General features: G+C 46.8%; 1 protein-coding gene across 3 annotated transcripts in view; it reads left to right on the top strand.

Moving 5' to 3' along the window:
• The window catches only part of dpep2 (dipeptidase 2), a 96,413-nt gene extending 80,641 nt beyond the window's left edge, over window positions 1-15,772 (top strand). For all 3 annotated transcript variants that reach the window (XM_072518280.1, XM_072518281.1, XM_072518279.1), the window contains one exon: window positions 12,067-15,772. In XM_072518280.1, the coding sequence (XP_072374381.1) occupies window positions 12,067-12,270 (204 nt within the window). In that variant the 3' untranslated portion in view covers window positions 12,271-15,772. The remainder of the gene's footprint in view (window positions 1-12,066) is intronic.
• The last annotated feature ends 369 nt before the right edge of the window (window positions 15,773-16,141 follow it).

The raw sequence follows: 16,141 nt of genomic DNA, 5'->3' as shown, positions 1-16,141 counted from the left end.
ATCAGGGGACGGGCCTTGTCCGCGTAGTTGGGGACCCACTGGGCGTAGTAGCTAAAAAACCCAAGGCAACGTTTCAGGGCCCTGGTGCAGTGAGGGAGGGGGAACTCCATAAGGGGGCGCATGCGTTCAGGGTCGGGGCCTATAACTCCATTTCGCACTATGTAGCCAAGGATGGCTAGGCGGTCGGTGCTAAACACGCATTTATCCTTGTTGTATGTAAGGTTAAGGATTTTAGCGGTTTGGAGAAATTTTCGGAGGTTGGTGTCGTGGTCCTGCTGGTCATGGCCGCAGATGGTGACATTATCGAGATACGGGAATGTTGCCCGTAAACCGTACCGGTCAACCATTCGGTCCATCTCGCGATGGAAGACCAAGACCCCGTTCGTGACACTGAAGGGAACCCTTAAGAACTGATAGAGACGCCCATCTGCCTCGAAGGCAATGTATTTGCGGTCACTAGTACGGATGGGGAGCTGGTGGTAGGCGGACTTGAGATCCACCGTGGAGAAGACCTTATAATGCGCGATCGTGTTTACCAGGTCGGATATGCGGGTGAGTGGGTACACGTCCAGCTGTGTAAACCGGTTGATGGTCTGACTGTAGTCGATGACCATTCTATGTTTCACCCCGGTCTTTACCACCACTACTTGAGCTCTCCAGGGGCTGTTACTGGCTGCAATGACCCCTTCCCTCAGTAGCCTTTGGACCTCTGACCTAATAAAGATCCGGTCCTGGGCACTGCAACGTCTGCTCCTGGTGGCGACGGGTTTGCAATCCGGGGTGAGGTTCGCAAACAGGGAAGGCGGGTCGACCTTAAGGGTCACGAGGCCGCAGACAGTAAGGGGGGGTATAGGGCCGCCAAATTTGAAGGTCAGACTTTGAAGGTTACACTGGAAGTTTAAACCCAGGAGTGTAGCCGCGCAGAGGTGGGGAAGGACGTAGAGACGGACATTTTTGAACTCCCTTCCTTGGACTGTGACGTTTGCTACACAAAACCCCTTTATCTCCACTGAGTGTGAACCGGAGGCCAGGGAGATTTTTTGATTAATGGGGTGGATGAGGAGAGAACAGCGCCTTACCGTGTCATGGCTGGGGGTGCACAAAATGGCGGCGCCCATCCCTCCAACGTGGCGTCCGCGGAACAAGATGGCGGCACCCGGGGTCCGCACGTGGCCCTGGAATATGAAGATGGCGGCAACCGCTGGCTGCACGGGGCCCGTGGAGAAGTTTGTGGTTGCGGTCCGCATTCGCTGTCGGAGACCGCGGCAACAGCACGGGCCTGGCATACCCCCACGAAATGGCCCTTTTTGCCGCATCCCTTGCAGGTGGATGCGCGGGCCAGGCAGCGCTGGCGGGGGTGCTTGGCCTGCCCGCAGAAGTAGCAGCGGGGCCCCTTGGGGTTGCCAGGCCGCCTTGCAGCGCAGGCCTGTGGGGGAATGGGGGAAGTCTCCGGGTCGGCCGCGGAGGGGTTCCAGGCTGCCCAGGGGGCTGCCGCGCGGTCGGGAACGTAGGCGTGGGCGTTCCTGGAGGCCAGGAACTTGCAAGGGCCCGTGCCTCCCTGAGACCCAGGGTGTCCTTTTCTAACAGACGCTGGCGGATTTGTGAAGATAGCATACCTGCCACGAAATGTCCCGGACTAAGAGTTCCGTGTGTTCGCTCGCCGAAACTTGCGGGCAGCTGCAGCTTCTTCCCAACACCAGGAGTACACGGTAGAATTCCTCCAGCGATTCCCCAGGGGTGTGTCGCCTTGTTGCAAGCAGGTGCCGGGCGTAGACCTGGTTTACCGGGCGAATATAGTGTCCTTTTAGCAGCTCTATTGCTGCATCGAAGTCTTCCGCTTCCTAGATGAGGGTGTAAATCTCCGGGCTCACCCTTGAGTGCAGGACGTGCAGTTTCTGCTCTCCCGTGGGTGCGTTTCGGCCGTCCCGAGATACCCTTTAAAGCACGCCAGCCAGTGCTTAAAGATTGCCGCTGAGTTCACCGCGTGGGGGCTAAGTTGCAGACACTCTGGCTTGATTCGGAGTTCCATCCTTTCTTCTTAAAAAACTAGCTTATTAAATTGATGCACGATCAATGACCACTGAACTGAAGGCTTTAATAAGATTGATGTTTCCCCCAGCAGCTCAGGTACAGAATGAAGGCTGGTGGAGCGGCAGGGGTTCTTATACCCCACCTAGCAGGGCGGAGCTATCATACATTCTAACCAATAGAAAGCATACAGTTTCCACCAATGGTGCTTTAGCCTATCAGGTACCGTAATACCTATAATACCACAGACCCCAAAATGTGCAAAGTAAACCTGGTAAGAGCAGGCCTGAACTTGACCTATTTCTTGAACACAGATGGTATACCATCACTAAGAGTACCATTGAGCAGGCAATTGACATTTTAAAGATATGCTTCAATTGCTTTATCACTTTGCAATACACCCCAGACAAGGATATCAAAAGTGGTCATGGTGTGCTGCCTGCTGCACAACATTGCGCAGCAGACATTTACCAATGATAGCGATAACTTCATGGACAGTGCTCCAACCTTGGAAGAGGAGAAAGATGAGGAGGATTATTCGGAAGATTCCGAAATGGATGAAGATGAGAAGGTTGCCAAAGGCAGAGCGGCTGGAAGACATGAGCATGTAGCCAGCCAGGGCTGACTCTCTGCAGGAGGGAATAATCGCCAAACAAGTCCGAGTCCTAAATAGATTCTCCTGAGGTCCCCCGATATCACTGCCACCAGCTAGTCCCTGGTGGCATATTCCAGCTAAAGAATCTTGCACATTGACTCCAGTTACTCAAGGGACTGCCCATCCTCCACAGGAGAGACAATAAACATCACTGAGTTGGACTCAGTCATATTCACATGGTTGAAACCATCACCATAATAACCGTGGGCACCATCATAGTGCAGGTAAATATGGTAATACGTCATTCACAACCTGGTCCCCCTACATGAATGCCAATGACTGAAAATATAGGGCCCATGCTGCCAAATTGTCCATATGCAAAGCAGGGTCACAATGCTGACATTGACACAATGTCAGACTTCAAACGCTATACATGCTGATCAGATTGTATGTTGTAGCATAGATACAGATAAGGCATCTGATGCATGAGGAGCCGATAACCGTGCAGCAACAGCTCTTTGAAAGAACTAGCATACCATCTATTCTGGCCAATGTTTAGTTTTTTGACGGGGGAGCCACATACATCATTCCTGGCTTCCATATATTTCTGCTGACTGCATAAGGCACATCCTATGAGACGTGGTATGCAAATTCAGCCAAAATAGTGGGCACAGCAGACGGCCAACATTATCTGCATGATACATGGCCTCTCAGGCTGTGATGCCTACACCTCTCGGCTAGTGTGCAACACTGCAGAGCAGATGAATGCTGACATGCATGCTTGAGATACATGTCCTGGAGACAGAAAGTGGGATAAGAGGTAGGGTCCTAATTAATAGGATGTGACTAGTGGTGTCTTGCAAGGGCCTGAACTATTGTATTTATTAAAGATTTAGATAATGGAATGGAATGCCACATATTTCAATTTGTCAATGGCACAAAGATAGGCAACATCACTCACAATGCAGATAGAATCATCAAACTACAGAAATATTGATGGAGTGGATGGGCAAAACTGCAGCAACTTGATTTCAGTGGACCTACTTTGGAACTAAAAAGGATAGAACAGGGTACTTTCTGAATTGTGAAAAAACAGAAAAGGGACTTGGAGGTCCAGCAACATAGATCATTAAAATGTCACAACGAGTTACAGAAAATGATCAAAAGGCTAATGGAATGCTAGCCTTTATAGCTAGAATGCAAGGGGACAAGAAGCCTTATTTCAGCAATGCAAGGCCCTGGTTAACACACTTTGAATGTCATGAGAAATTCTGGGAAGGATATACTGGCCTTGGAGGGAGTTCAGCGTAGCTTTACCAAACAATGCCTGGTAAACGGTCCCGCCGGCGTAAATTACACCAGGTCCTTACCGACGGGACCTGGCTCGGCGGGCGGCCTGCGGAGTCCTCGGGGGGGCGGCGTGGGGGGATCTGGCCCCAGGGGGTGCCCCCACGGTGGCCTGGCTCGCGATCGGGGCCCACCGACCCGCGGGCGGGCCCGTGTCATGGGGTCACTTATTCCCTCCACGCCGGCCGGTGTAACGGTCCACCATGGCCGTCGCGGCGAAGAACCCACCCTGCGCATGTGCTGGGTGGCGCTCCCTTGCATGCGCCAACTCGCGCCAGCCGCAAAGCCCTTCGACGCCGGTTGGCATGGCGCCAACCCCGCCGGCGCCGGCCTAGCCCCTGAAGGTGCGAAGGATTCCGCAACCTCCGGGCGGCCCGACGCCGGAGTGGTTCACGCCACTCCTCAGCGCCGGTAAGGTCCGCCCCGCCGGGTAGGGGAGAATCCCGCCCCTGGTCTCCAAACATTAAACTAAGAGGAGAGATTATGAGGGCTTTATTATATTCCTTGGGATTTAGAAGGATAAGAGGTGATTAGATTGAAGTTTTCAAGGTATTAAGGGGAGACCAATAGTTTCTCTCCAGCTACCTGATTTCTGATGATTGGGGAGCCTAGGACTAAGGGGCATAGAGTCAGACCTTTCAGGAGTGAGATTAGGAAAATCTTCTACATAGAAATGGTGGCATGAAGTTCGGGTCCCCTTCTGCAAACATCAATTGATGCTAGATCAAATGGATTGATTTTTTTTAACTAAAGGTAGGGCAAAGGAAGTTTGGTTGTTGTTCAGCCATGATCCCATGGACAGGCTGCAGGGGCTAAATGCTCCACTTTTGTTCCTATTTTCCTATATGTTCAAATGAAAAAGTGGGTCATTTGACTGGTTTCATGTAGATGCTACTCTGTGAGCTTTCCGCATGGTAACTTCGGCGTGTCTATATTCTAGCAAATTAACATGGTTTATCAACAAGCAGTGGCTAATTGAGCTAAAGTATGAGAGATAATTTAATTCACGTTGTTAGCTCTTAAATGAAAATCCCCACTTCAGCATGGCCCATACATTTCAGATCGTTTTTTGCCTGAGGTCAACACCTGACCCATGCCCAAGTCTGAGAGTGGCCTGGGTGACTCTTCTGTCCGTCCCTTTGTCTGCTGGTGTCAACCACTCCAAGGATGGCGTGGCTGGCATCAGAAGCTCACTTGACAGAAACTAGTTTGGTGAACCCATATTCCAGCAGTACCATAACACTAACTTGCCAGGATTTGTTCAACAATGTGATCCAATTCTTGGGGATTTAAGTCCTGTGTTAACCAACTAATTGTTCACAGGGTGTTTTCAGAACTGATGCAGCATTAGTATTTGTCATGCAAATAGTTAACAAAAATGAAGCCATACAGGGAAGGGTGGACTGAACAATTGAACCAACAATTCTCTATTACTACCAGCAGCAGTAAACCACTTAAAAATTATTTTTAAAACTGCCAATTATTTTTAGAATTATTATCTAAGTAGTTTGTCTTTAGTTCCAACATATTAATATAATTATAATCTATTAACATATTGTTTTGCTAAGTAATGGCCAAGATATTTTTGAGGTCAAAATGTTAAGGGAAAGCACGTTAGGAAGTGTTGTTATGAACCAGTGGGTGTTAGGTACTAGTTAACATTTCCTGCAGTTGGAGAGCTAACATACACTTCCTCTCATCAGTATTGTCTAGAAATATACTGTTGCAGCACACTGTTTTTGTTCCATTTTACATTAAACATAAATGAGCATCTGGAAGCTTTGCTGCTGACTGCTCTACCCTCAACTCCTGATACTTTTAATCAAGTGTTAGTATATATTGGGGCCACTAAACCTTTCAACCTAAAGACCCGTGCAATTAAGCGTACGGCTGCTGAGGAATGTCACTACCCATTATGTAGAATCATATAGAATGTACAGTGCAGAAACAGTCCACTTAGCTGGCAAAACTGCGACCAGTGTCAATGCTCCATGTAAGCCCTCCCCCACCCTATACCTATCGGCATAAACTTTTATTATCCCAGCTCATGAATTTATCTAACTTCCTTATAAACACTTTGGTGCTATTCACCTATTATCACATATTCATCTGCTCCCCAGCATTTAGTTTTCTTGTGTCTTCAGATTGAGGCTTTTTTTTCGGAATTGCAACCACGTTGTGTTCTCTGTGACAGTCAGGAAAATAGTGATGTTGTGAACATCTTATTTACATGTAGGCTGGAATTTTCCCTTCCCGCCTTAGCTTCCCAGGTGGGAGCGGGAACCGGAGCGTTTCCTTCGAAGAGCAAAATGGGTTGTTACGAGAAACCATGTGCCTCCTTTTTAAAAATTAATTTACGGGATGTAGGCGTCTCTGGTTACGCCAGCATCTATTGCCCATCCCTAGTTGCCCTTCAGAAGGTGGTGGTGAGCTGCCTTCTTGAACCGCTGCAATCCCTGAGGTGTAGGTACACCCATCATGCTGTTAGGGAGGGAGTTCCAGGATTTTGACCCAGCTACAGCGAAGGAACAACAATATATTTCCAAATCAGGGTGGTGAGTGCCTTGGAGGGGAACCTCCAGGTGGTGGTGTTCCCAGGTATCTGCTGCTCTTGTCCTTCTAGATGGTAGCGGTTGTGGGTTTGGAAGGTGCTTCCTAAGGAACCTTGGCGAGTTCCTGCAATGTATCTTGTAGATAGTGCACATGGCTGCCTCATTATTTATATATGTGCACAATAGTGACGCATCTCATGGGGGGAGGACAGGACGTTGCACGCCTTATGGTGCCATATTTAAAAGGTACCTGGACAACTGATGAATCAGTGCAACAGGACTTCAGGGTACTGAGAAGGTAGCGGACCCACGGTTCAGCGATGCCTCTTTGGAGACTCTCCTCCAGGCCATGAAGATCATGAGGGATGTCCTCGTTCCCAAGAATGAGAGCAGGAGGCCCACCCGACTCACCACACTGACCTGGAAGGAGGTTGCCAGGGTGTGAGTGCTAGAGGAGTGCAGAGGAGGACATCCCTGCAGTGCGGGACATGGATGAATGATTTAATCCACACCACCAGGCTATGCGAACCTTCTAATTTCTAAACTCACCATTCTTCTGCATCTGTAGTGGGATGTGGACATCAATGGCAAGGCCAGCATCTGTGCTGCCATCGCTAAAAGCCCTTAAAAAGGTGCAGGTTGCTGCCTCAATGTCCCACTGTAGCCCATGTGGTCTGCTGGTTGGCAGGCAACTTCGAGTTGCTGACCCAGCCATACTGAAGGCATTGCGGTGGGTCGAGCAGGAAGGTGCTGCTGGAGCAGAGGGCAGCTTATAGATGCTGCTGTTCCTATGCTTCAGTTGTCCTTGTCCCTTTAGCTGCTGGAGCTCACGGGTCTGGATGCGGTTGCCACAGAAGCCGGGGGGCCAGCAGTAATCCATCTTACACACAGCTGCCACTCTCATTGGTGGTGGAGGGACTGAATCTTGACGGTGCTGGAAGGGTTGTCAGTCAAGTGAGCTGCTTTGTCCTGGATGGTGTTCAACTTCCTGATTGCTTTTGGAGCTACATTTATCCAGAAAAATGACAGTATTCCCTCAAACTCCTCATTTGTGCCTTGTACATGGTGGACAGGATTTGGGGCATCAAGAGATCACTTATTACCATAGAATTAGTAGCATGCAACTTTCTCCTGCACCAGATCACAATTCATCTAGCTATCTGTAGAGTTGTCTCAGTGTTCACCTGCACCTTCTACCAGCCCAGCGACACACACCCCAGTGGATGTCATATCTAGGTTAGGCTTGGGTTCACACTCCGGTGGTCACCTCACAGACATGTGTCTACAGCAGGCAGAGAGAACCGAGGTTTCTGGAACTCGGAGAAAAGTCAGAGTCAGATGATGAACCTCTGGAAGCAGCCATGGAACAGATGCTGAACTATCAAAGAAACACAGGGGAACATCAGGGCGAGGTGTCGGTGATCCTCAACCGAGTGGCAGGAGTGGAGGATTGGGTCTGCATGCTCTATGATGCCATGAACCCAGCATGTGAGTGCATGGAGGTTTCCATGGGGAGGATACCAATCGCCATGGAAACCCTGGTCCAGCAGAATGCAGAGTTTCTTCTGGATGTGCACTTTGGCCTGTACGCCATCACTCCAGTCATGGGCAAGCTTGTGCAGGAGATGAGATGGGACCAATCACCACGACCTCCCTCCAGGTGCCCTTTCTACCGAGGAGTCAAGGAGTGGACCTCACTCACCCAAGGGGGGAGAAGCATCAGGCTGACATCCCTGCAGCTTCCACCAAAGACATTCAAAGGGTTTCCATGAAATCTGAATCCGGCCTGCCTGTGATCTCATCAGCTCCAGCCTCTGCGAGTGTTGAGGGTACACCTGGCCCACTGCAGGACAGCCAAAGAAGGCTGGGGTCCTTCAGGTTTTGGGTCTCCAGGGGACCTCCACCAAAGTCAGCGCAGGCTAGAGTGTATAGTAGTCAGCAGGCTGCCTCGAACTCTGCTGAGGGAAGCACCTTGACATAATAGTGGAGTAAGAAAAGCTGAGAAGTATTAAGTTAGCACTGGTGGCCAATTCGTGTATTAGTTTTAGCACCTTTATATATGTAAGAATAATGTCACTTCATGGAGGTCTTCTTTGCTGCTGGTGTTATCGGCAGTCCATACTCCCTTGCTCTTCCCCCCTTCACCCTTTCCAAGGGGACCTACGCGTGGACTAGACAGTGATTTGTGGTTTGTGATACAGAACAAGGCCAGCAGCATGGGTTCCATTCCGTACCAGCTGAGAATTCTGAATTCTGCCTCTGTGTACCCGAACAGGCATCGGAATGTGGCGACTAGGTGCTTTTCACAGTAACTTCATTGCAGTGTTAATGTAAGCCTACTTGTGACGATAAAAGATTATTATTACGTTGGATCTTTGTCACCCTGAATGATACCTGCACATGGAGGCATCGTTCTTTGCCAAAGCTCATGTGAGCCATGTGTGCAAAGTCTCGCACTCAAACTAGTCCCCTTCCCTTCACTGCCCTCTGGACACCACAGCGAGACCTTTGCCTTGTCAGGACAGATCATCAGGGTTTCCTTCAGTTGTCCAGTTGAGCCGACCTTCAGCTCTGTCCACCCAATGACCCTCTCACCTAGAAGTTTTTCAATTGGATATTTAGGGCATTGACGTTTTGAAATGCCTGTGCCTCAGGGTGGAGAGTGTCCAACACCTTTTACCTAGCTCTAGTTACCCACCCCCTACGTTCCATCACCATCGACCCAATGATGCCCTCATCCTCCCATCAGTTATCCTTGAACTCCCTCATCACCCTAGACCCAGTAGTCATGCTCTCCCTCCCCTCTGAGCTCACACCTGTCACAATATCCAAGCCCACCCCGATCCTGTCCGTTCCTCAGATCCAATTCATATGTGACAATTCTTATCCCCATGGACGGCCCCCCTGATAACTGCTGTGTGAATTGCTAGGCCATTTCAGAGGAAGGAGGGGTGGAATTGTTCAGAGTTAGTGCTCGGGTCACACCCGGACCCTCACCCTCTCACATCTCACTGTGGCCTTCTACCACCGGTAACCTCTGTTTAATAATAATAATCTTTATTGTCACAAGTAGGCTTACATTAACACTGCAATGAAGTTACTGTGAAAAGCCTCTCGTCACCACATTCCAGCACCTGTTCGGGTACACAGAGAGAAAATTCAGAATTCCCAGCCGGTACGGGAATTGAACCAGCGCTGCTGTCCTTGTTCTGCATCACAAACCAACTGGCTAGCCCACTGAGCTAAACCAGCCCTTGGGTTTGCCCCCAAGGTTCCAACATTGACAGCACTAACTCTGAACAATTCCACCCCTCCTTCCTCTGAAATGGCCTAGCAATTCACACAGCAATAAATGCAGACCCAGTCAACGATGCCACATCCCATGAATTAATTTTTAAAAAGCTGGGATAAGGGTGCATTTTTGGGGACAAGTAGACAAGGGTTTTACTCAGCATCAATGTCAAAAGGATAACTCATCTGATGAAAGGTCACAGTCCTGAAATGGTAATTGTTTTTCTCTCCACAGATTGTGCCTGACTATATTTATTTTACCGTAAATACTTGTGTAAAGGTAGCGTTTTTTAAAACCAAATTTTTAGGCCATGCTAAATTGCCCCCTAGTAGACAAAAGATGTGTTGGTTATGTGGATTGGCCATGATCAATGTGCAGGGTTACTGGGATAGTCCAGGTCCCAGGTAGAGTGCTCTTTCGGAATGTCGATGCAGATTTGATGGGCTGAATGGCCCTCTTCTGCATTTTAGGGATTCTATGGATCCTAAGGACTTGTTGAGAGTGAAATCCAATGGTTGACCAAGGTTTGTTAGATCATCAGGAATCATTGCAATATCAGTGTTTTGGGACCTAAATTCAGAGACAACATCATCGTTAATGTGTGATGGGGACATGTCCCAATGAGAGGACTTTTTTCTTTACTTAATCCTGGTAACATTGGTGTTGCACTTTGCTGGTGTCTCACTTCTGAATGGATTTATAACTGCAGTATTAACAAACATACAAAATAGGAACAGAAGTAGACGATTTGGCCCCTCGAGTCTGCTCCGCCATTCAATAAGATCATGGCTGACCTGATGAGTTTCAAGTTCTACATTTCCATCTACCTCTTGATAACCTTTGATTCCCTTGCCAAACAAGAATCCATCTGCCTCTGCCTTAAAAATATCCAGTGACCCTACTTCCACCGCCTTCCGAGGCATAGAGTTCCAAAGCCGCATAGCCCTTTGAGAGAAAAACATTCTCCTCATCTGTCTTATCAGGGCGACCACTAATTTTAAAACAGTGCCCCTCACAGGAGGAAACATCCTTCCCACCGCCACTTGGTCAAGACCATTCTTATACTTCAATCAATTCACCCCTCACTCTTCTAAACTCCAATGGAAACAAGACCAGTCTGTCCAACCTTTCCTCTGAAGACAACCTGCTCATTCCAGCTAACAATCTAGTAAACCTCATTTGAACCGTCTCTCACATATTTACATATTTTCTTAAATAAGGAAACAAAAACTGCACACAACATTAGAGATGTGGCCTCACCAATGCTCCTGTATAACTGAAGCATAACATCCTTACTTTTAAGTTCAATTCCTCTCGGAATCTCATAGAATCCCTACACTGCAAGGGGAGGCCATTTGGCCCATTGAGTCTGCACTGTACCTCCAAAAGAGCACCCTAGATAGGCCCATGATCCCACCCTATCCTCATAACCCCAGCTAACCTTTTGGACTCGAAGGGGCAATTTAGCATGGCCAATCCACCTAACCTCCACATCTATGGGCTGTGGAGGAAACCGGAGCACCCGGAGGAAACCCACGCAGACACAGGGAGAACATGCAAAATCCACACAGCCAGTCACCCAAGGCTGGAATTGAACCCGGGTCCCTGGTGTGTGAGGCAGCAGTGCTAACCATTGTGCCACTGTATCATAATAAAGGGCAGCATTCCATTAGCCTTCTTGAGTACCTGGATACTGACTCATGCACGAGAACACCTAGATCCCTCTGCACCTCTGAATTCTATCGTAGTTCTCCATTTAAGGAACACTGCTGAAGTGAACAACTTCACATTTCCCCACATTATACTCCATCTGTCAGATTTTTGCCCGTTCACAACCTATCTACGTCCATCTGCAAACTCCACATCTCACATAGCATTATAAGACATGTTATGTAGCCTCGTACCAGAGGATATTGTGCTTCAAGTGTAGGTAATCTAATTGTATTGATTGTACGACTATAACATCAGCAAATTATAATTACCAGTAGTAACTTTTTTTTGTGCGAATTTGGTGTAGCATTATATACCAAAAAAAGAAAAAACACATTGTTCTACTATCTCTCAAAAACTAGGGTCAACTTATACACAAGATAAATGAAAAATAAAAGACTTTTTTGACCAAAATGTCAGAAGCTGATTTTTGCACAAGATCGACAATTAGTCAGGTTTAAATGGCCTTTCAGATTTCCAGCATCTGTGGTATTTTGCTTCAGAAACTTTATGTTGCTAACTAAATTATTTATTTTTAACAGGTAAAAGCAAAACTGAAGAATGTTGCAGCCAGTGAAAAGGAGATTCCCTTAAACGAAATTACTAACAAGTCCTGTCGCTTGAGTCTCAGGGATGTATTTCCAACTGCCAATTCGGGTCACTCACTATGGAAAACAGTGCCCCCTGCATTTACCATTGTATGTACAGTTAATACCTACATCGTTTCTCTCATTTTAACTGGATAGAGAATCTGGCCGAAAGTTGTTCAGCTGTAAAGCCATCTCCAAACAGTTATGCGGCTGGAACAATAGACATGTAAGAATCTTGTGTGCCAGAAAGGTTGATGGACGTAAATTAACTCCCAGCCCAATTATAAAACGATGACATTGGACTTATCTATGATTTCCAGAAAGGAATGTGAAGTTAGAAAAACCGGGCACATCGGTTTCTGAGAAAGAAAAATTAGCTTCTTTATTCATTGCGTTACAGACCAAACCGGATATTCTTAGAAGTATCCTAATAAATAGAAGTAGTGTTCAAGTTACTGCACCGGTCACAGAGGAGTCAATATTAGAAGTAAAATCCCTTGAAAAGAGCTATAAGGTTTATGCTTTTCTTCAGTTCTCTACCTTGTTTTCCACTTTAGACCTTTAAGGTATTCCTTATCTTTAATCAACATTTGGTCATTTATCTAATCTCTCCATATATGGTTTGGTTGCATATTTTGCTTCATAATATGTCTTTGAAGTGCCTTGGGATATTTTATTACTTTAAAGATGCTTTATAAGTTGTCGTTGATACGAATAATGTGGTATTGTCATGAGCTGCTTGCTTGTGTTTTTGTAGAATTCATCTGCTTGTCATTTTTTTATTAGTGCAGTATTGCAGGAAACATTCAAAGCTTTTAACAATCACATCTATTTTGCCCATTGAACCAACACACTAGTTCTTATTTAGGAATAAAAAAAACTCCCTTTTCCCTGTGTTTTTTTGTATCCCTGCTCCATGCACCCAAATCAAGGAGGAACGCAGGTTGATGATCAGGTTTAAGCTCTCTGACAAGGGTGCTCAGAGAGATATGGGTCTTTGATTTTTCCTTTCTGTGAGGTAATATCTAATCCATTCAGCACAATCTCATGGCTTCAAAAGGGAACTCACTACAAGCAAGAGGGAATAAGAGAGTCATACATGAACTTGTACCCTGCCACTGGGCAATACCACATTTCATCAATATCATACCGCTTAAACTGCAACTTCATGAAAGAAGGGGAATGAAATGCACTCTGTTGTAATATTGTCCACTAGCTGAACAACAATCATCAGCCTGAATTCTTTCATGGGGCTTTAAGGAGCAGATGCTCTTCACAGTTTTAGTGTCCGGTTCGCTAACCAGTCTAATGGTCCACTGGAGAGCCAGTGTAAAATCCAGATGTCACCATCAAACTTGAGTTGGGTCTAGATGTTATCATGTGCTGAGGGGCTGGTTTAGCATAGGGCTAAATCGCTGGCTTTGAAAGCAGACCAACGCAGGTCAGCAGCACGGTTCAATTCCCGTACCAGCCTCGGGAACAGGTGCCGGAATGTGGTAACTAGGGGCTTTTCATTTGAAGCCTACTTGTGACAATAAGCGATTTTCATTTCATTTCACTTCCATGGTTTGGTCAGGGTTACCGTAGTCGCAGTCAGGTGGGGATTTGAGGTGCCATTTGTACATCAGGTGGCTATGTTGGCTATGTCCAGTCAATATTCTATTGCGGGTTGTCCACATGTTCCGGGGGAGATTGAAGCCTGGTTATTGAGGTGTTTGATCAGAGATAATGGCCCAAAACTTTCTGGCCTCTCCTGCTGGTGGATTGTCTGGTCAGTGGATGTTTGAATGACTTGTCACATGTGCCACGGTGGAATCCGCTATGGTGGGGCCAGGAAATTCCAGCCAATGGATGGGATATTCAGCAACCCACACCCTTCCACGGCTTGTTTTGCGGCAGCAATTGTGGCCCACCATTGGCCAACGGCGAGATCTGGTCCCGCTACAGTCAAATGGGTTTCCTGTTCATTGTACCAGTGATAGGGTTCATCATCAGCAGGACCAGAAGATCCTGCCAGCGAGAAAGGCTGGAGGATTCTGGCCCATGTGTTTATTTGGGAGTTTGTGTATTTTCTGCCGAAGCTTTCCTCCGGTTTCATCAGTGCTATGGAGCTGGAATTCAAGTCCGTGGGTGGAAGTTTCACAGAGTAGTGTGATGAGTTGGGGAGTCTTGAAGGTCTCTGTGGATGGGGAGGTCCAAGTTGTTGCTGTTATGAGTTATTTTTCTGCATGATGCTGCGTCCTGTCGAATAGAGGGAGGGCGATATATGAGAGGAGTGAGAACCACTGAACTGGAGTTGATCTCAGAGTTTATCCTCATTATTGAGTGATGTGTGTCAATGAGTTTGTGCACCCATTTGAGGTCCATACTGGCGTACAGCACTCAGCTGTAGAGAAGACCAGAGCTATGGCAGAAGCACGAAAGACAGTGATCTTTTCACCCAGCTTGTGCCAGCAAGCTTGTAGATTATGTTATTGAGCATTTCTGAAGTGCTTACCCTGTCTCATAGGTAGACCTTCATCCTTCTGTTGCTCAGCGATGTCCACAGCAGGTTTGGTACTTGGGAGCAGCAGGGTCTGTTTGAGAATCAGTCCACATTTCCATACAGGCTGAGGAAAGATCTACGAAAGCGACTCCAGTCTTGAGCTTGCGATGAAAACCAGCCTCAATGTTTGTGGTAATAGCAAGGACTTGTTCACAGCAAGTGTACTGGGGCCTAAAACCAGCCTGCTCTAGGGAGAGGGATGAGTTTGTAATAGGGCTAATTCTTAAAAGAATGAGCCACTCCAGGAATTTATATGATGTACAGAGTAGAGAAATGGGCCTGTAGCTCCCAGCACTATCAGTGAGAATATCGTTTTCTAAGATTAAGAATTAATAATCCATGACACATCTGTGTCAACTGTGGCTCAGATGGTAGCACTCTCCTTCCTCTGATTCAGAGGGCTCCAGGTTCAGCACCCACTCTCACTCGAGCACAAAACTCTAAAATGATCCTCCGGTTCGGTATGGAGGGAGTGCAGCACTGCTGGAGGTGTCACCTTTCAGCTGAAGTCTGGCCCTCTCAGGTGGATAGAAGAAATTCCCAGGACACTATTTCGAAGAAGAGCAGTGGAGTTATTCCCGGTGTCCTGGCCAATATTGACCTCTCAAACATCACCACAAAACAGATTTTCTGGTCGTTATCACTTTGCTGTTTGAGGAAGTGTGTTGTGTTCAAATTGACTGCATGTTTCTTATATTACAACAGTGACTGCACTTCAAAAGTACTTCCGAGGCTGCAAAATGCCTTAGGATGTCCTGAGGTCATGAAAGGTGCAATATAAATGCGAATCTTTCTTATACTGCAGACTTGGCCAATGTTAGCCTGCATAAAGACATTGTTCAGCCCACTCCCAACACTGGCGCATTCCTTAAATACTGCCATCATTTGCAGGGACATGTTGTAGCATCCATAAATTGCAAAGTGCTACAAGATAATTTTGTTTGTGAACATGTAGAGTACACCCAAGATAAATTATATCCATTGTTGTGCAAAAAAAAAAGAACATTTCACAGTATATTGTTGTATTATATTTAGATGAATATGTTGTTATCATATATGGTTGCTTTAGCTATGTTTTTTATGCTAAACAATAAAGTCTATTTCAACAGTCAACATATGAACAGAAACAACAATCATATGCACAATGCTGGATATAGATGATGACAGGCCAAACACTTCTTTTTAAAGTATTAAATTGCGCACCAGAAATAGCACAGGATCACTTATCTCTCTGGGAAAAACAGCTCTCTAAATGACCACAAAGTAAAAATGGTGTCTTTTCTGTGTAAATAAGTGCAACAAGGACCATATTTAAGATCCAACAAGTGTCTCGAGAGTGCTGAAACCTGCCAATTTGAACAAGCCTTGGTCCCTTTTACATTCATTAATGAGAGGCATACATCAGTTTTAGGACTCATCTGAGAAATTAGCCTGTCCTGCGCAGAGAAAGCATCATGCTTGTTCCGCTCAGGCTTTCTAGAT

Source organism: Scyliorhinus torazame, chromosome 10 (genome assembly GCF_047496885.1).
Source record: "Scyliorhinus torazame isolate Kashiwa2021f chromosome 10, sScyTor2.1, whole genome shotgun sequence".
NCBI classification, from domain to species: Eukaryota; Metazoa; Chordata; class Chondrichthyes; order Carcharhiniformes; family Scyliorhinidae; genus Scyliorhinus; species Scyliorhinus torazame.
Note: the sequence above shows the minus strand (reverse complement) of the source record. Positions and strands in the feature narration are given on the sequence as shown.